The 20,193-nt window shown below is 38.5% G+C and overlaps 1 protein-coding gene and 1 pseudogene across 4 annotated transcripts in view; one reads left to right on the top strand and one right to left on the bottom strand.

Annotated features, from left to right (window-relative positions):
• Positions 1–20,193, top strand: part of TTC39C (tetratricopeptide repeat domain 39C) — an 87,309-nt gene that overhangs the window by 51,616 nt on the left and 15,500 nt on the right. For 3 of the 4 annotated variants that reach the window (XM_039844361.1, XM_039844355.1, XM_039844371.1), the window contains 3 exons: positions 144–498; positions 2,010–2,178; positions 19,641–19,734. In XM_039844361.1, the coding sequence (XP_039700295.1) occupies positions 144–498; positions 2,010–2,178; positions 19,641–19,734 (618 nt within the window). Of the gene's footprint in view, positions 1–143; positions 499–2,009; positions 2,179–19,640; positions 19,735–20,193 lie in introns of those variants that run through there. The other variant, XM_039844380.1, reaches the window with a different exon arrangement.
• LOC120591107 (uncharacterized) lies at positions 13,707–13,824 on the bottom strand (annotated as a pseudogene).

Raw genomic sequence — 20,193 nt, 5'->3', positions numbered from 1 at the left:
AGGTACAATGATAGATGATAATTTTCACTTTTTAAAATTTTTGATTGAGATTCAGACTGTTCTTCAATATTCTTTATTATTAATATAGAAAAATTATTTTTGAATGTTTATTTTTTCATGTTTTTCTCTGCTTCTCTTTACAGCTTATATAAAGGGTGGGTGGATCCTTAGGAAAGCTTGGAAAATTTACAATAAATGCTATCTGGACATCAATGCCCTCCAGGAACTGTATCAGAAGAAGCTAACTGAAGAACCCTTGACCTCTGATGCTGCAAATGATAATCACATTGTGACTGAAGGGGTGTCTGAGGAGTCTCTAAACAGACTGAAAGGTGCTGTTAGCTTTGGATATGGCCTTTTTCACCTTTGCATATCCATGGTGCCCCCAAACCTGCTCAAAATCATCAACCTGCTTGGTTTTCCTGGAGACCGCCTACAGGGGCTTTCTTCACTGATGTATGCAAGCGAAAGTAAGGACATGAAGGCCCCTTTAGCTACGTGAGTAGCTATATTGCAATGCTTTGGTAGATACTATAGTGTTGAAAGTAAGTGCACAACAATCAAAACCTTTCAAGGAAACTTCAGGTAAAATGCCTGGTTGGTTGACATGGTACCATGATTTACATCTTTTAGTACATACAGTGCCAAGGACTGTGTTTGTGGTGGTGTGTATAAGCTACCTTTAGAGGATGGGGCACTATTCTTAAGTTTTACTTTTAAATAGGTATAAAGATCCTATTTTTCAAGCTGAAGTGATTTTATAAATTTTATAAGCAGTTTTTGTGACCTTGACCATAGCCATTGAGATTCACAATTCTGTCCAGAGCAAGGATTCACCCATTTCTCCATCGGTTAAAAATGATATGATTTTTTTCAATCTAGTAAATAGCCGTCATTTGCAATTTGAGTAATTTAGACACTGGATGACACTAGATGTTCTTTGACATTATACCGTAACTTGTCAAATTTGTTCCAAAAAAATGTTGATATCAGAGAGGCTTAGCTCTGTTTCTTTTCATATCAGTATTGAGGACTTCGGATGTTAATCGGTTGGCAGCTATTAAAAAGATCATTAGTTTTTATTTAAAAAAATATTTATGCCCCCAAATTTATTAAATTATACAAACAATGGTCTTTTATTAATTTGACTTAATAGATTTTAAACTTGTGATAATTTGTCTATTTATTAATATTATTTTCTGAGAAAGGAATGAATTGAATTAATAATGTAAATTAGCCTGATCTCCAGAAGAGAACCAAATTTTGGAGCATGCTAGAATCACACACTTAACATAAAACTATGTGTTGTGTTGGTTAAACATTTTTGTGTATTCATTAAAGCAGATCCCAATGGGTCTATTTTCTTTACCTGTTTTAACATGGCATTTTTCTTGAAAAGGATGAGTTTGAAGTGAAGAAATTTCAAATAATTTATTTTTTGATTTTGAAATTGAACATCCTCAAAGGCCAGAGAAAGGGCCCTTTATCTAGTCCTCAGCTATTTATTTTAACCCAATTAAGTAATAATTTTTCCTGCGGCTTCTGTATTTAAATTCAGATTCTGAGGCTTACACCTAACTTTTGTGAACGCAACCTTGAAATAACATTTTCCATTTGTAAAAAGTAATGCTTTTATTATGAGGGGACAGTAAATTCATGGTAACCAGTTACCGTTTTTAATTCATGCATTGATGAATGAGATATAGAATTCAGAGATTTACATCCATCATAAATTCAGAGATTCATTTAGAAGCCTCAAAAGTGCTAAATGCTTCTATCACATTCTCTTCTCACCTGATACAAGGGAGTATGCTGATTTATATGTTGTGCCAAAGTTCTGGTTTTCCAAATATTGAAAAAAGGGGGAAAGATACTCTGATTTTACTTCAGAGATTGCATGGTAAGCTTTTGGAAGGAGTGTGTATTGGACAAGCACATACTGATTTTTTAAAAATAGAAGCATTATAAGAAAAATCTTTTGCTCAATGTTTCTCTCCCTCTTCCTTCAGATTAGCTCTGCTCTGGTATCACACTGTAGTCCGCCCATTTTTTGCCTTGGATGGCAGTGATAACAAGGCAGGCCTGGATGAAGCAAAGGAAATTCTTCTCAAAAAAGAAGCTGCTTATCCAAATTCTTCCCTCTTTATGTTTTTCAAAGGACGCATACAACGATTAGAGGTACTGTGTCTTCCCTGTCTTTTTAAAATAAAGCTTTGTGTTGATCACATCTATAATGCTCACTTGGGGACTAGTATCACAACGAGCCTGAATGTCATGTCATAAGGCCGAGGAACGGTTTGTTCTTGTGTATGATTGCTACGAAAGACTCTTCCAGGAACCCAGGATGTTAGTCAGTTACCTTCTGTTCAGGAGACGTGGGTGAAGTAGGGCTGAGGTTTCACGTAGGTAATAAGACGAGACTAGTGTACTGTAAGCTGAAGGCAGAGGAGCATTAATAAGTCTCTTAGTTGAAGAACACAAAATTTTTTTCTTCTTTGGAGTCACTAATAATCCATTTCTAAATTTTTTATCTCAACTAAAAAGTGATTTATACACAAGTTATTGCCTTAAATGTCAAGGACAGCATTAGCCTTGGAACAGTAGTAGCTTTTGTTACTTTTTCACGTGCTTAATTTGTTACTTTCTACTGTGCCAGGAGCATTACACATGCTATCCGATTTAATCCTCAGAACAGCCCTATGACATAGATACAAAATTGTCATTGACATTTTATAGAAAAGAACAGGGATCTGAGAGGGCTGGAAGTGACTTCTCAAGCTCACCCAGCAAGCGAGGCCAAAAGCAGAATGTGCCCTGGCCTTGTGTGTGTTTGGGTGGGGAGGCAGGGGTGGTACTTTATTTCTCCTCTGCCCCTTGTTTTTTGTCTGCTTGCTTGAGGACATGAGGATTTGAAGAAAAATGAAAACATAAGATATAATTATATATGTAAAAGAAGGTGGCTGTGTGCTGGTGCACTACTCATTCTCACAACAGCTTGCAGTGAATCAATGTGAGATTTTAACAACCTCAGTCCTTCAGTTCAACAGGCACTCTGCATGCAGCAGCGTCAGTGCTAACAGTCAGCCCACAGCAAACTCCATGAGTGCTTTTGAAGATTTTTGCCTAGGAATGCTTTCATAAGCATAGGGATGTTTTGTCCACTAATTTTTATTGGTAGTATATATTATTTCCCTAATAATTTCTTTCCTTCATGAAGTACTCCTTAAATCTGAGGACTCCTCACCTATATATATATGGAAGTCGTATTTTAGAGACTATACTAATAATTTATTAGAGAAACAGAACAGAAAACTCATCAGGATCTGAATTATTTAAACCCATGTCTGAGTTATTTTTCTCCTCATTTTCTTGAAACTGGTTTTCTCTGCATTCAGACTCATGAACCCTCATTTTAATTCTCGTTTTTTCTCCTCCTGCTACCTTAAAAACAGTTCTGATCAATCTCTTTTGTGGTCCATTCTATATGTTAATGTTCTCTTCTTTCAAGTTCAAGGTTATGGTCCTACATGTAGGGAAGCATGTTCAGGCTATTCATGTTTCTCTGCTCCCCTGGGTTTATGTAGGAGGAACTACCACTGTAAAAAGAAACTTTATATTGACTAAGCCTTCTCACTTCAGTGACCATTTCTGAAATGAAAGTTGCATACAGGGGAAGTGCTTTCTTAGATGTACATTTATTAAAGGATAGGCATTATACATTCTGAATAACTCAACACGATACTCCGTTCAGTGTTCTTCAGAGGTTTGTTGACGGGAGATGAGAGCCTGAAGCTTACAGTTGTGTGCAGCACAGCAATAGGGCACCATAGCACCAGGCATTTATTAGACTTCTCTCTACTCACTGGTCACTGAATGCTCTACCTTGGATTTTGAAGCTGTTAAATAGAAATGTAAAAGTCAGAATTTATTTTGTTATGTTTGCCATTTTAGTTTTTCATTATACAAAAAAAAAAATGCTTAACTTTTAGCTAAATTAATAACTTTTTTCCCTCAAAACTTAATTTGGTTATGGTTTTAGTTTGTGCCACAATTTATTTGTATTAAGAACTGAGTGAGTGCTAAAAGTAAGTGGTCGTTCATTGTTGTCAAGACGGTTCTAGAAATGAGGAAGCCATAGCACTATCAAAGGATTCTTATAAATATGGTTTGGGAGATGCAGAGTTAACATAATAGCTCTTAGCAGGCATCCAGTCCCTTTTAGGGGAGATAACTGTGATCGGAATACTAGATAACGTTAGAACTCCTTCATTGCAAGCAGCTCGCTTTCCCAACTGATTTTTGATTTTAAAAGAAAAAGAGTAAAAGATCTATGACTGCTTGTTTAGTGAGCTGTAGCCTGAGGGCCAGGTGAAATATGAGTGTTTCTGTTTGGCCTATCCCAAAGGCTCAGAGAATGGAAGGATTTTAGGGCTAGCTTGAAATATTTTTGATATTATCCTCAAGGTGTCCAAGAACCCTGTAGGAAGCTAACACATGGCGACATCTTCCATTTGCAGTTGAGGAACTCTGCCCGGGGAGGCTGTGATGTGGCTCTCAGCAAAGGCTTTGTAAGGCCTCAGTTTATGAAAACACACATGGCTCAGGTGACGAATTTGCTTGCAAAGAGTCTTTTCTTCTCGGTGAGCATTTAGGTTAGAGATAGGACCCCTTGAGATCTTTTTATCAACAAACCAGAGCATGGTCTGGAGGCTCTAATTTAGGCAGGTACATCATATGACGCTGACTTAGTTTCTGCAGTGACTCAAAATATGCAAGGTTATTTGTGTCAGCTTGCGATCATACAGGGTGACTAGCTCAATATATGCTAGTTAGTTTTCATTTTCCTGTACTCATTATTTTCAGATTATGTACACTTTCTCTTCTAATATCATTTACAACTTTTTATGTACTTTGGGACAATTTGGAGTCCTTATGGAAAGATGGTCTTTAACGTATCCTGCCACTTGCATAGCCCTTGTTATGGTGGCTTCATTATTTTCTGTCGTTATGGCCTAACTTGACAAGGCAGTAAAGTCCTACACCTTTGGTCCCTTTGTACCTCAGGATGGCAAGCACCTCCGCCCTTTGGGACTGAGTCTCAGCCAGGCTGCAGGAAGAATTTTCATTTTTTATTGCCTTTGCTTCTCCCCTTTACATGTCTACTTATTCCCACCTCTAACCTTCTCTACCCTCCTGCGTGGTCTTTATTAACTGTCCTGTCTCTTTTGACTTCTCCCATGTGACTGTCCTGTGGGTTTAGATAGTAATTAACATGTGATGAATGCTATCTAACTAGTGGAGTAATGGTTGTTATTATTTCTGTTGAGTATTTAAGCCTGGGAAGGGGGTTTACTAAATTTTCTCACTTTTTTTTTCTCCTCTTAGAAAAAACTTGTTTTGGTGTTGAGAGCTGTCAGTAAAAGCTAGGCCTGTAATTGGCAAAATGGGTGTGCATGTAGTATATGCAATAAGTACTATACAGTACCTATATTTACTTTTCCTTGAATTTCCATAATACAAACAGCTATTAGGAAGTTGACCCGTGGGTTATATAGTAATCTCCATTTTAAAATGTGAATTGATATTTATAGTTTTGAATTTTTGTATTTTTTCATTAATTTTCATTCAGTTAAACCTATGGTAGTGTTAAATCCATTAATATACTAGTGATTGGGGTTTTTTCTTTTTGATTAAAAAGTGTTAGGGACAAGTCTACATTTTAATAAACTTTTTAGTTCTGTTTTTCTTTTCTTCAAACAATAGAGATTTGCACAACTTACCCTCCTCCGTTCAGTTTTAAGAATCTAGTATGTAATATACAGATATATGCATTTCGTTTTATGTGTATACATACTTTTGTGTACACACTATGTGGTGCAACTAGTGATGAAACGAATATTTAATATTAGCCTGTTCATGTGTATCTATAATAAATGCTCAAATATTTGAATGAATGAAAGTTGATAAGCACATTCAATTGAGGTTGCTATTAGGCAAGCATTTTTAGAACTCCTATTTTGAAAGTGATGCAAGACAGGGCACATTTCCCCGGCGTTGTGGGGGAGATCAAGCCCTGTACCCAGAGGAGAAGAGGGTCCTTTGGCGGAGAGTGTGAAAAGAATTCAACACACGCGCCAAAGTTAGAGTCAAATGGAAAGTTTAGAAAAGGGGTAACACCCCACAGACAGAGCGTGGTCTCCTCTCAGGGGCAGAGAGTGAGAGGGACAGTGAGACAGAAAGACAGAGTAAAGGCACTGAGAGGGACAGACGAGATGAGGACAGTGAGAGAGACAGAGTAAAGGCACTGAGAAGGACATGGAAAGGCAGAGACAGAGCGGGCATGAGAGGGGCAGAGTAAAGGCACTGAGAGGGACCCTGAGTGGTCAGGGAATTGAGTTTATTTGTCATTCTTTAGTTCTCATTTCCTTTGATACGGACTTAGTGAGGAAAGGGAAGAGTATTTACCATGAAAAGGTAAAAATATGTAGAGTGAAAGCCCTGCTCGAAGTTCCCAGCCTACTTCCTTTTTCTGAAGGTGTTTTCCCGGTCTGGCTGCAGGGCTGACCAGCAGATTGCAGTCTCTGAATGTAGCTTGATTAACATTTAATTCTCTTGTCTCCTCCCTACATTAAAAGTGGACCCATACTTTTTATATCTTGTATGCTGGCATTTTAAAATTCAGAATCTGGGCCTAGCATAAGACTGGCCATCAATGTGTATTTGTTGAACGAATAGATGAGTCTATTGGAAGGAAATCCATTGATCAGTGTGAGCGAAATCATGTCTTGGTTAAGAAAGGAAGCCGGTTTTCAAGGACTATCTGCTTTTCTTGTGTGGCATGTAAACCTTTTTCTGAGGAAGATGCAGAAAATATCTTGACAGTGAGAGTAAGAGGATGGCCTCCTCAGAAGGGCACCAGATCAGATATTTAGATTCTGATGTGCTGGCCAAAGAAGTATGACTCTAAAGAAGCAAATTAAATATATTTAAATGAAATCAAAAGCAGCTGGACTTAAATGAGGTCTGCTCCTTGCTGGGAGAGCCGAGGTGAGAAGCCCCTGTACCCCACAGGCTCACCCTGGGAAGTACTTTGCTGTAACTGCGTCTCAGACAGTTACAGCAGCTGCCATACTACTTCATGAGGACAAAGTGGACGTTTGCACAAGGCCTGTGGGCCACACTGAAGAAGTTAAAGTGCATTTTATCTTTAATGTGTATGTGTACCCTTACCACATCATCTGTCTCTTACTTGAAGCTGCCTTCTTTGTCCTTTCTGAGAGACACAGCCTCCTCACTACACAGTCTGCTACTGCTTTGTGCTTCCCATCCCTCCCTCCCCTTCCTGCTGAGAAGTATGTGGTAGGATGTGGTTTCTCTTTTTCACCAGCAGTGTCTGCAGAGACTGCTTTGACGGTTGACCTTTATGTCACCATATTTATGTCCCATTTCCTTCCAAGAGGGTAGGGATTTTTATGCCTGTTTTCTATTACGTATGAAGTTCTGCGTGAATGGTGTCTGCACTTCGACCCCAGCGTGTGTGTCCTGTCGCTGGAACTCTTCACCTTTATTTCAGGTGTCTTCAATCGTCTGAGGTACCTTTTAAAAACGGGCGGTGGTGCTTTCTCTCTAGACTTCTTTTAAAGATAAAATGACATTTTTCATTGGTGCTCTCCAGAATAAGTGGGTGGTCTGTGTTGCTTTTAGGCCCATGAGTTCACCATTGTGGCATGAACAGAAAAGTGGAGGTTGATCCCTCTGGTGATCAATTTATCATATAGGGAAAAGAGACAGAAGGCCCTTGGGAGTCATGGAGTGTAGGGGCCAGGGCAGAAGCACCAGACACAGGAGGGTCTGGGCCCGTGTGCATGTCTCTGGGGAATGTTGGCGTTAATCAGAGCTGTTTGGTAGCAGCATGTCTTTGCATCTGTTGACAAGCACGCCTGCCTCCCGCACTTGAGCAGCGTGCCTTGCCAGCATGATGTAATGTTGTTATTTATAGGATCAGGAAGAAGACAATGCAGGAAGAGAAATAAGTCCCTGAAGTTCTGTTAATTGTAGTCTTCTCTTCATCCTACGTGGTTCTCTTTATTACTTTAGGCGCCAAAAAAATCGCATTGCCGTTTATTCTTAGAAGTACATGAAATGAGAGATCGAAGAGAGATGAAGGGTGTATTTGTGTTCACTTTCCAGCGAGACAAATTCATATTATGTGGTTTAATGACTCTGTTCACTGAAATGAGAAGATGATAGTAAAATTGCTAAGTTAATTATATTCGTTATTGCTAGGGTTAAACTCTATCTTTACAGAGTGTGGGGTTGAAAAGCAAGTAGACGTTAATATTGATTTACACCCCTGAGCTCACTAAATGTGCCTAAGAGGATGAGCTTTCCCTTTCCAAGTTCTAAGGATAGGGGTTAAATACATAATCTATTGCCAGGTGTCCTTGGTAGCAGCATTGCTAAACCGATTCTGCTACTCAGCAGCATTAACGCTGAATCACATGTAAATAAGTGGGTTGTCACAACATGTCCTTCTGTGTGCTATACAGATGACAAGAAGGGCTTTTCATTTTAAAACACATACATAATAGTTTATTTTAAGACATTAAGCAATTTCATAAAAATAACCCAGTGAGAATTAAATTGTTTCACTTCAAATTATTTTGTGATCTTTAATATATGCATATGAGACTCTATTCAGTATTGTTTACAGATCAAATGTTTACATGTTTTAGCGTAATATTAATAAATAATTGGTATATGGACTATGTAGATTTCTGTTGTGTTAATTATTTGATATTTCCCTGTTGGAAAATTGTTGTTGGGATATTTGACTGCCACTGTTTCTCTGTTATTTCCCAAAATTTCACTGTGATAGCAAGTAGCACAATAAAGAGCATATTTTCCTTTTTTTCCCCCTTGAATTATTTCCTTGGGTTATAGCTTCAGGGGTGTCATTGTTAGAATCAAAAGGCCGTGAGCAGCTCTTTAGCTCTTGCTCAATGATGAGAGATTATACTCAAGAAATAGTGGGCAGAGTAAAATCATTATTTTGTGCTTGGTATCAGCAACAGTGTTCTGCTACATAGTTTTCTTTTTATTTGTTTTTATTTCCATAATGATGAAAATTAAAGCAGTTTAAAAATAGTTCTTAAAATGTTTCCTATAAAAGACATAGCATGTTCATGTATCAGAAGACTCAATAAGATGGCAATGTTTCTTAATTGAGCTACAGATTCAATTCAGTCTCTGTGAAAATCACAGCTTACTTTTTTTGCAGAAATTGACAAACTGATATTAAATTCAGGGAACCCAAATAGACAAAACATTCTTGAAAAGGAAGAATAAAGTTGGAAGATGCATAATCTCTAATCTCAAAACTTACTACAAAGTAATCAAGACGGTATTGTACTGGCATAAGAATAAACATATAGATCAATGAGTCAAGAAATAAACCTTTACATTTATGGATCAGTTGACTTTTGACAAGGTCACAGGACAAATTGATGGGCAAAGAATAGTCTTTCAACAAATGGTGCTAGGACAACTGAATATCCACATGAAGAGAATGAATTTGGACCCACTACCTTACACCATAAACAAGAATTAATGCAAAATGGAGCACAGACCTAAATGTAAGAGCTAAAACTATAAAACTCTTGGGTTAGGAAGTGGTTTCTGAGACATGACATCAAAAGCACACAAACAGAAGGAAAAAAAAAGTAAATTGCACTACATCAAAATTAAAAACTTTTGTGCTGCAAAGAATACCATTAAGAAAGTGAAAAGACAAGCCAGAGAATGGGAGAAGATATTTGTAATTATAGATCTGATAAGGGACTTATATCCAGAATATGTAAAGGCCTCTAACACTCAATTATTAAAAAGAAAGATAACTCAATTAAAAGAATAGGCAAAGGATCTGAAGGGACATTTCATCAAAGATATGCAAGTGGCCAATAAGCACATGAAAAGATGCCCAACATAAATCATTATGAAGAAATGCAAATCAGAACCAAGAAAGATGCTATTTCATGTCCACCAGCCTAGCTATAATAAGAAAGACAGCCAATAACAGGTGTAGGCAAGCATGTAGAGGAATTGGAACCCACAGTCATTGCTGGTGGGAATGTAAACTATTGCAGCCACTTTGGAAAACAGTTTGGCAGTTCTGCAAAACGTTAAACGTAGATTTTTTACCATATAACCCAGCAACTCCACTGTTATCTGTGTGTTTAGCTTTTATTTGCTAATAAGTTATATTTAATGTATATTATATATGTAATATATATGTTAATTATTTTGTACCTAAGGAGGTCCCACAGATATGAGATCTAAAAAATGACCAGAGCAGGCTGTTTATCCTTTTAGACAAAGAAACAATACATTTGTGAGGAACTAACAAGACAAAGAAACAAGCTAGAGTAGTAATTAGTAAAGAAACTAAAAGTTTCTTGACACAGCCTTCTCACCTCTGAGTTCCCTGTCTCTGGGAATAAGGATGTGTCTGCCTCCTGGTGCAGAGAGGGTACCTTTTACATGGGAGATTTTATTTCCTGCTTTCAAGAGGACAGAGAGGAGGGTTAGGATATCCTCCTTACACTGGCTGTTTTTCAAGTAACTTTAATTCAAAATAATCAATTTGCCAAAGCGGCACATTTTGGGACGGCCTGCCTTGAACTCTTATCAGCTGTCTAAAGGTTTAGTGTTATTAAATGTTCATTGCCATGTGTCTTGTTATGATTAATCTTATTCATGTCATTTGGTAAATTGTGTGGTGCAGCCTGCTCTGTCTGGAACCTGATTTGAGTCTGTGTGGCACTTGTCCTCTGCCTGGCAGTAGCCTGTGCCTAAGGGCTCAACTCTGGAGGCCTGCTGCCCAGGCTGAGTCCTGGCTCCTCCCTCTGGCCGAGTGACCTTTGATGAAACCCTTGATCTTTTTAAACCTTACTTTTTCTCCTCAGTGAATACAGATCCTAGTGGTACCTTGGGCACAGTTTGCTGTTCAAATTCAGTGAGGTGATAATCTGGGAGGCCCATGCTGCTCATGGAGCTCTGAGCGAGTGCCAGTTGTAGTTGACTGTGACGATAATGGCTGCTGTTAGGGCCGTCGTGCTAATGGTAACAATAACAGCTCATGCGTTGGGGGGATCAGGAACAAATGGCAGGTAGGCATGTAAGAGGATGCAGGCATGGCAAGGCTTCGAGAAACATAAAAGCAGGCCTATCGGAGGGTAAAGCGTGGTATGGCTTGCCCATGGTGCAACCCTCCCAGCTGAGAAAAAAACAGCCCAGAAGTGAGGGTATTTGGTCTGGCTCTTGACGAGTCAGTAGGAGTTTGCAGTAGAGGTAACAGCATTGGGGATGAGCCTGCAGTCAAGCACAGATCCGAGAAAAGATCAGATTCTGGGACATCTGATCTCAGTGGGGTGGAGCATTTGATGGAGAGAGGCTGGTAGAATAGGGTGACCCAGGAAGCAACAGACCATTCCATTTGTTTTTCGATGTAAATCTCCTTTCTTATAGAGTTGTTGCTTGCTCATAGCTAATAGGATGTATAGTGTACAGGATACCCATGTGCTGTTTGCCTTTGCCCTTCAGGGTTGTGTTTATTATTATTGTTTGTTTCTATTTCTGCTTATCAATTTAAGGGTAGATTGTCCCTTAATATCAGACTGAAAAGGGCGATCAAAGTGTTTCACTAGTTTTCCTCCTGTTTTAAACATGAGTTCACGTATCCACGTGATCAGTGTTCTAGTTTGTCTTCGATCCTCACTATTCCAATGCTAGTAAGTATACCGCAGACTCCCACTGAGGGTGACATTTAGCCTAGCTTCAGGAAATAGTGTTTCTCACTTTTACTTGCCCCTTGTCCAGAACTCTTCTGTGAAATTTTACATTTTCTCATAGTGTCATATTGAACTTTGCTGTTTTTTTTATGATTTTGGACTCTTAATGTTTGGGCACATTGGTTTCTTAAATCTGTGCATTTCTTTGTTTGGTGTAGTAGTCCTCATTTCTCTGTGGTTTCTCTTAGAGGACTTGTTAGCTCTGGAAATGTGTCTTCATATTGCTTTAGAGCTATAGGCTTTGATGTATAGCACTATAGAAAGAGCACTGGACTCAAAGTCTGGAGATCTGATTTCAGCCCTGTCATAAACTGTAAAAACACTCTCTGCTTCCAAATGGTTGCTCACACATTGGACAACTTGAAAGAGCTGTGAGACCTCAGTCAAGCCAGACAGCCTTCCATGGCACTCTGTTTTTTCACCTGGAAAATTAGGGGGATGGAATAAATCAATGTTTTCTGAAGCATCTGCCCTGAGCCTTGCTTCGATGACTAGTTTGTACATGTTTCATGAAAAGAGGTTCCATGTCAGGTCACTTGAGATATCCTGGGGCTTCTCAGAGACTTTATTTTGCAACATGAGGAAGATAGAGTATGCAGATATGTATGCTGTAATTACCCTGTTTATTTGACCAGAACAATTCTTTTTCACATAGTAGCCTATGAGACTAGAGAGTTTAATAGAACACACTTTGAGAAACACTAGACTATGTAATTTTTAAGATTTCTTCCAGCTTCCAAATTTTATGGTTCCATGAATATAAGAAAAGCCACTTAATTGTACACTGAAAGGATGCATTTCCTGATACAGACATACCTCGTTTTATTGTCTTTTGCTTTATTGTGCTTCATAGATACTGCTTTTTTCCTACAAATTGAAGGTTTGGGTCAGCCCTGCGTCAGGCAAGTCTATTGGTGCCATTTTTTCCAACAACATTTGCTCACTTTGTGTCTCTGTGTCACATTTTGGTGATTCTTGCAATATTTCAAACTTTTTCATTATTATTTGTTATGATCTGTGACCAGTAACCTTTGATGTTACTATTGTAGCATCTCAGATGATGATTAACATTTTTTAGCAATAAAAGTATTTTTAAATTAAGTACGTACATTGTTTTTTTAGACATAATGCTATTGCACACTTAACAGTATAGCGTAAACGTAACTTTTACATGTGCTGGGAAACCAGACATTCATGTGACTACTTTATCATGACACAGTCGCTTTATTGGGGTGGTCTGGAACCAAATCCGCAATATTTTCCAGAGTACGCCAGCGTATGGAATATATCTCAACCAAACTGTTATAAATTTTTTTAATGCTTCTTTAATCTTTGGAACTAACTACCTGAGATTATTTCTGCCTTTTACAGTTTGTCTTTAATTCTTCTTTGGAAAAACCTCACGTTGCTGCTTGTCTATTTGACATCCTTTACAGAAAATGCCATTCGGTTCCAGGAAACCTTTTCAAAGTCACTTTTTTGATTATGGCTTCTATTTGTTTCTCTCGTACAAGTCTCTATGTATATTAGATCTTCTCCATCTGTTTTCTAGGTTTGTCTGTTTATCTTGAATTACTGCCCTCTTTTGAGTAGCGTGATGGTTGTAGATTAGTATATTCTATATTTCTGTGATCTTTGTTTTGCTGAGTTAATTCTTTGCATGATCTTCAAGTTATTTTTAATTCTTTGATAGCATTTTTAACATCAGTACATTTATTTAAAATTTACTACCTTTCATATAAATTCTTTTTCTGTAATTTTTATTTTTTTATTTTTTTAGGCGAGGTAACCGTTGGTTAACCTCACAGACTGCAAGGACCTTGTCAGCTTACAATCCCTTATTTTTAAATTTTTTTACGCCTACGGCACCTGGTCTTCCAACGTGGTCTCCCATCCAAGTACTAACCAGGCTCAGTCCTGCTTAGCTTTCAAGATCAGATGGGATCAGACTTGTTAGGGTAGCATGGCCATAGACCCTTTTTCTGTAATTTTAAAAGACAGCACGGTGTAGCTGAAAAAGCATGAGCTCAGCTCACAATGGGCTCTTCTGCTTTCCAGCTTCCTGAGCTGTCTTAGCTTTTGTCCTGTCTGTAAAAAATAAACGAAATGAATGGTAGATAGATAGACAAGGCAGTAACTTGCATGTCTGCCTTAAATAATGTAATGTGGATGCGGAAAAGCGTTAAGCATATGGTGCTTGGTCAGGGCTTTTCCTATTTAGACAGTGTGTCTGGGCTGTAAGTCCAGTATAAAGCACTTTCCGTCACAGATTTTGTAAAAATGGTATGCATCAGTCTTGAGAAACCAAGGAAATCTTGTAACTGGCGCATTATTCAGTCCTTCTACCATTAGTGGTGCCTTTGGTGACATAACTCATTTTTTCAAGGGGATTGCTGTTCATTCATATGGAGGTGCTGAAAACACAAGTACTATATTCCATCGTTTGTATGTGATCAGAGATTTGTTGTCTATGATGTAAAAGGCCTTCTGGGGGATGCTGAGAGAAATAGAAAAAGCCCTTGTCCCAAAAGAAACTTAAAATCTAATTATGAAGATAGCAACGTGAATGCATGAAAAGACAGTAAAAGGAGGGTGCCAAATGAATGGGTGATCATTGTGGGTGAGGACGATGGAGGAGTGGGGACAGATGAGGTTGGGGACACCTTCTGTAGGAGGAGGTGGTGGCACATGGAGGTGTGGGCTGTTGGCGCTGGAGTCTGAACCAGCAGGTTCAGTTTCAGCAGCTCTACCTTCAGCAGTTGTATGGCTAAGGCGAAGCACACAGGTGTCTGCTGGAGCCACCAAAACGGTTTGCCATCTTACGACGTGGTGAGAGCACCACATGTTATGATGACGATGGAAAGACCAGAACAGGTTTGTTAAGGCAGCATTCTTCAAAGGTTCAGCATCGGAACATAGGTTTTCAACTACCTGATTATGTTTAAATAATATATATTCATTTGGAAACATGGTAAAATACAAAGTACATCAAGGAGCAGATAAAAATCTTGCATTACAAAAATAACTAGTATTTACCTTTTGTTAAGTAGTAGAGTATTGATTATAATTACCAGTTGGATATATATATATCTTCTAAATAGTCATTCACAATAGGCTCTGGAGGAGTTCTTATGTCAGAAATTTGTACAGACCATGAAAGGACAAGTGGAGGTTCATAAAACATCCTGTGGTATAGAAATCTACATATAATTTACTGATCTGCAATTTGTACATGATATTCGTGGTATTCATTGTGACCCAGTTCTTAGGGACTCACTGAAATCCTCTGTGTATTTCCTAAGAAATGTGTTTCAAGGTCACCATCTTTTGTTTATTTGCTGTGTCATGTTATTCACATTAGGTGGTTCCTTTCTTGTATACGGGATTTTATTAATTAGGAATTATAGAAGACTCTTTTTAGATCTTTTGCACTTGCTCAACATTCTCCCTTTAAATACAATACACATCAACTATGTTTCTAAGGAAACTAATTTCATCTGGTGTAGATTTCCGTTCAGCCTAGCTCATTTCCTCTTCCCTCTACTTGTCTCCAGTGATCTTGTGCACTCCTGGTTTTCCTCCAGGCTGATTGGCGGCTCCTTCTCCATCTCTTTTGTTACTTCCTGCTCATCTGCCCGAATTTCAACATCCTCTGAGAGTATAAACAAAACAAATTATTTCCTAAGGTCCACAGTTGTGTTGATCATGAAGTTTGGCACTGAAATCTGGTACTATTGAGTAAATTTAATATTTTTTGTCACATTGTGTGCCCATTAAAAGAAAAAATTTGAATTATGGTAATTTAAACATTTTTAATGAATTGTTCCATTGAAAGGTGTGGCTTGATAGTCAACTAGTTATTTATGTAGTTCCGGAGCATAGAAAATATTTTCCATAAGTCAGCAAGTCCTGCCATTATCCTGATACTAAAACTCATAGAAGAGGGCATTAAACAAAAAACTATAGGTCAACTTCATTCTGAATGTACAAATCCTTAATAAATTTATTAAATAAAATTCAATAATCTACTTTTTAAATGCCATATTGTGACCTAATAGACCTTATTCCAAAAAGGCCAGTATGGTTCAACTTCAGAAAAATTTATTTCTATCATTTCCTGCATTAAGGAAGTAATTGATAAAAGTATGCAAACTTATCAATAGGTGCCTAAATGGCATTTAATAAAATGTACTTAAGAAAACTATTAGCAAATTAGAAATAGGAGGGAAGTCTTTATTTGGTGAAAATGGCATCTGCTAAAAATGTACAGCAAATACTTAGTGGTGCAAATTTAGAACATTCTCATGAAGGTGGGAATTAAGCAAGAATGCATGCTGTGCTTTCTACTAAATGTTTTAACTGGTGATCCTAGCCAATTGTTTAAGTCTGATGTAAAAAACAAAAATTGTAAAATGACTGTCCTTACTTGCAAACGATTATCTCTCTGGAAAACCCCAGGTGGGGGGTGGGGGGAAACTAAAACAAATAGAATTCATAAGATAAAATATAAAAATGCGAGATGTGCAAAATTAGCAAAATTCCGAAGTTTTCCCACACACTAGCAACATCCACCGAGAGAATAAAATGGAAGAAGAAAGTCCTTTTACAATTGCCACAAGTATTATAAAATGCCTAGGAGTGCACCTCTCAAGAAAGAAGACCTGAATAACTGGAAAAACATGCTATATCCCTGTAGTAACAATGGAGTAGCTGTAAAGTATGCTGATTTTAATTTGGCAATAAATATGCTCCCTTTAATTTGGCAAAGACTTGTGCTTTTGTTTTTTATGGTTTCCTCTGGAAGCAGATAAAACTAGGCAACATTTTTTCTCATTTTACTAGTGAGGAAACTGAAGCGTCAAGTAATTTTTGTGACACAGTACATCAATGCATAATTCACAAGACAGAGGTCTGTACGGTACTTACTGTCTAATTCTTGGCTTCATTGCTTTTTCATACTAGCCCATTTTCTATATTCTCTTCAGGCCAAAGCATGCATATTTATTTAAAAGACTAAACTGAGAAACGAGTATCAAATTGAGGATAATTCTTTTCTCTGCAGTGTCATAGATATTTTAATTTGTAATCATAAAAACTCCCACAGGTCATTTTTTATTTTAAATGATTTTGGTAAAAAAGGGTAAATGTATTTCCACTATTTTAATGGCTGATCCCTCAATGAGTAGTCAGGATAGAACTAGAATTTTGGAGTTATGCTTGCTCTTGAGATAATGTTAAGCTCCGTAAATGGTCTCAGTACTTTCCAGTTCTATTAGAGTACTTGTAACAGAAAGAGCATGGTAATTTCTTCACAGTTTAATTTTTAAAGACATATACTGTATTAGTTTTCTGAGGCTGCATAACAAATTATCATAAATTTAGTGGCTTGAAACAATAGAGATTTATTTTCTCTAGAGGCAAGAAGTCAAATCATTTGCACTGAGATGAAAAAGTGTTGGCAGGTCATTACTCCCTCTGGAAGCTGTAGGGAGAATCTTCTCCTTGCCTCTTGCAGCCAGCCATTAGTGGCTCCCTCCATTCCTGGGCTCGTGGCTACATCACTCCAATCTGTGTGCCTCTCTGGTCACATTACCTCCTCTTTTATGTGCGTCAGTGCTCTTTCTCCCTCCCTTTTATAAGGACACTTGTGATTGCATTCAGGGACCACCTGGGTAATCCAGGATTCTGATCCTCATCTCAAGATCCTTAATCACACCTGCATACATATACTCTCTCTGAAAAAAAAAAAAAAGCATGCTCTGGAGGAAATCAGAGTAGAATTTGAATACTAAGCTATTTAACCTCTTTGAACTTCAGTTTCTTCATCTGAAAATGAAACTAATACATGCCTATCTTGGGGAGTTTTTTAAAGAGTTAAGAAAAAAGATGTTGCTACAAATATTACTTTGTTTCTTTTTATTTGCATCGAAAGCTTTGTTTTGAGGAGTCTTTGTATCTTTAGAGCCTAGTATTACCCTAGGGACATAGCAGTTGCCCAGTAAATGAATGTTCACCGCATAGTTATCTGTCCTCTGAAGGGTGTTGTATCATTGCACTGTCCTGCACTGAAGCCCAGCTGGAGACAGCTTGGTGGTGATGGCCTATCCTGAAATACCCTGTGTGTGATAATTGAATGCCATTAACTTAGTGAACCGGAGAGATTCATGAGAGCAGAACCCCTAACACTGGAGTTTCTGTGTAAACATGCTAAAATGAGTGCATGTGTGATGCAGGAAAAGAACTGTTAATCCAGAATGTGAAAAGTTAGAGATGGTTGTAATGAGTGTCCAGGTCTCTCTCTCCACACTTAACGTTCTTCCAAAAAATTGATTTTTTTCATCTCTTTGGTATTTTGGCCTTGTGCTTATGATCAGTGTGAGTGTCTGACTTTAGAGTTGTGGGCCGGGCCTCTTCTACATTCCCATGAGGATCCCTCCAACTAAATGTTAAGCTGCTTAGAACAAGAATTAGTGATATGGTGACGTGTATCTTTTGTAGCTACTTAGTCAGCATTTGTGGATGATGAGAAGGGGTTGAATGCTACCATCTGAATCTTCTTGACAGCAGAGTAATGGAGCACAAATAGTTACCGAGCCAGCCATGTCCTTGGTTAATGAGTCATTTGGCTTACAATGTTCCTGAGTCACAGACTGTCCTGAAGATCTCCTGGCTGACTCATCAGTGAGGTATATTGTGTCCAAGAGGCCTCCCACAGTGACCACGCATCAAGCACTAAAGGGGCCGAGAAATGTGGTAGGGGCTGGTTCCAAGGGAAGCTGAAGCTGGCAGCCCCTCTTCTAAGACCCTTTGTGCTCCTACCTGGCTGCCTGGGGAGAGAAGAGAACAGTAGGGGCGTTGGAAAGGGTGTGGCAGAGAGCAGCAGAGCGAGGCGTGGAGAGGGGGACTGTGTGCAGGGCAGGGAGAGCAGCACTGGCACCAGCAGAGCAAGAAAGGATTGCTCCCAAGCGCGCGCCACTCAGATCAGGCTGCGTCAGACCTTCGGCATTGAAGATTTGTGTTTATTATTGATGCACCATACTTAACACCTAACATTGCTGTGTTTAGGATTTAATCTAACCCTTTTTACCCTGGTGATGCTTTTTAGGTGCTTGTGGCATCGGGTTGACAGCTGTTGAGAGAGATCTTTAGTAAAACGAAACACTAATTGCATGTAACCAGGAATAAGTAGAACAGACTTTGGAGAGTATGTTGGGTTCTAGACAGTGCTAGATAAAAGCAAAAGTCAGAAGTGTAATCTGGATCCTCAGAGGATTTCTAAACTTTGGGGACAGGAGAGGTGTGGCCAGAAGCAGTTGGAGAACAGCATTCTGGGATATAGAATCAAACCATCAGTTGTGTGGTGGAAAGTGAGTGGGACGCAGAGGGAGAGGGCGCTGAGGGCTGGGCGAATAGAGTGACCTCACACAGTCACTCGGTACTGACTGCGAGTCTCTCTGGGCTGGGCAGGGTACACACAGGAGCTAGACTAGCCAGCACTATACCACAACAGGTCCTCTTGCATGAGTGCGATGAGGGGGCTGTGGGAGAGGGTGGGTGTGAGCTGAGACCTCACTGGTGGAACCTCCTGCCCGAGCAAAAGAAGAGCTCTGAGCTTAGGTTCATTTCACAATGGAGCAAGGGAAATGGGTGTGTTTTCCCAGAAGTCTTTAAAGCCCTCTCTTCTGTACTGCTTAGTCAGCTTTAAATAACCCTTAAGGGAAAAGACGCTTTTGAATTATGATATGTTAATAACAGATCTTAGCCAGTAACTCTATTTTCATTTTTTTCTAGTGTCAAATCAACAGTGCCTTGACTTCCTTCCATACTGCTTTGGAACTTGCAGTAGATCAGAGAGAAATCCAACATGTCTGCCTGTATGAAATTGGTAAATATGAAATGTCTGTCCAGCTTCTTGTCATGAAATAGTATTAATGCAGCTATTAATGAATTCAGCTTATATCCAGCTTCTCGTTGTGCAAGTGTTAATTCATTCTTGTGTACTTTTTCCTTGTTAACGCTGTTCAGTTTGTATCATTATAAAATGCTTTCTGCCTTTGGTAATAATAGGACTTTGTTATTATAGCAGAAGTAATGATGCTTATCTGAATGAGTCTCATTATTTCTTCCTAATGTATTCTTTATAATATTTTGAATTTAGGATAATAGGTATTATCAGTGTTAATCGATGTTAAGTGATTTGACTAAAAACTTTTAAATAACTTATTGCACATTAGAATTCAAAACTATTTCTCTTCCTTCCCACCAATGTTTACCTGAGGAGAAAAATACGGCATCAGAGAGAGTTGGTCATGTGAATTTCAACCCCAGTTCTTCTGCCAGCTAG

The sequence above is a fragment of the Pteropus medius genome, unplaced genomic scaffold (assembly GCF_902729225.1).
Source record: "Pteropus medius unplaced genomic scaffold, Ma_sr-lr_union100, whole genome shotgun sequence".
Taxonomy (NCBI): domain Eukaryota; kingdom Metazoa; phylum Chordata; class Mammalia; order Chiroptera; family Pteropodidae; genus Pteropus; species Pteropus medius.
Note: the sequence above shows the minus strand (reverse complement) of the source record. Positions and strands in the feature narration are given on the sequence as shown.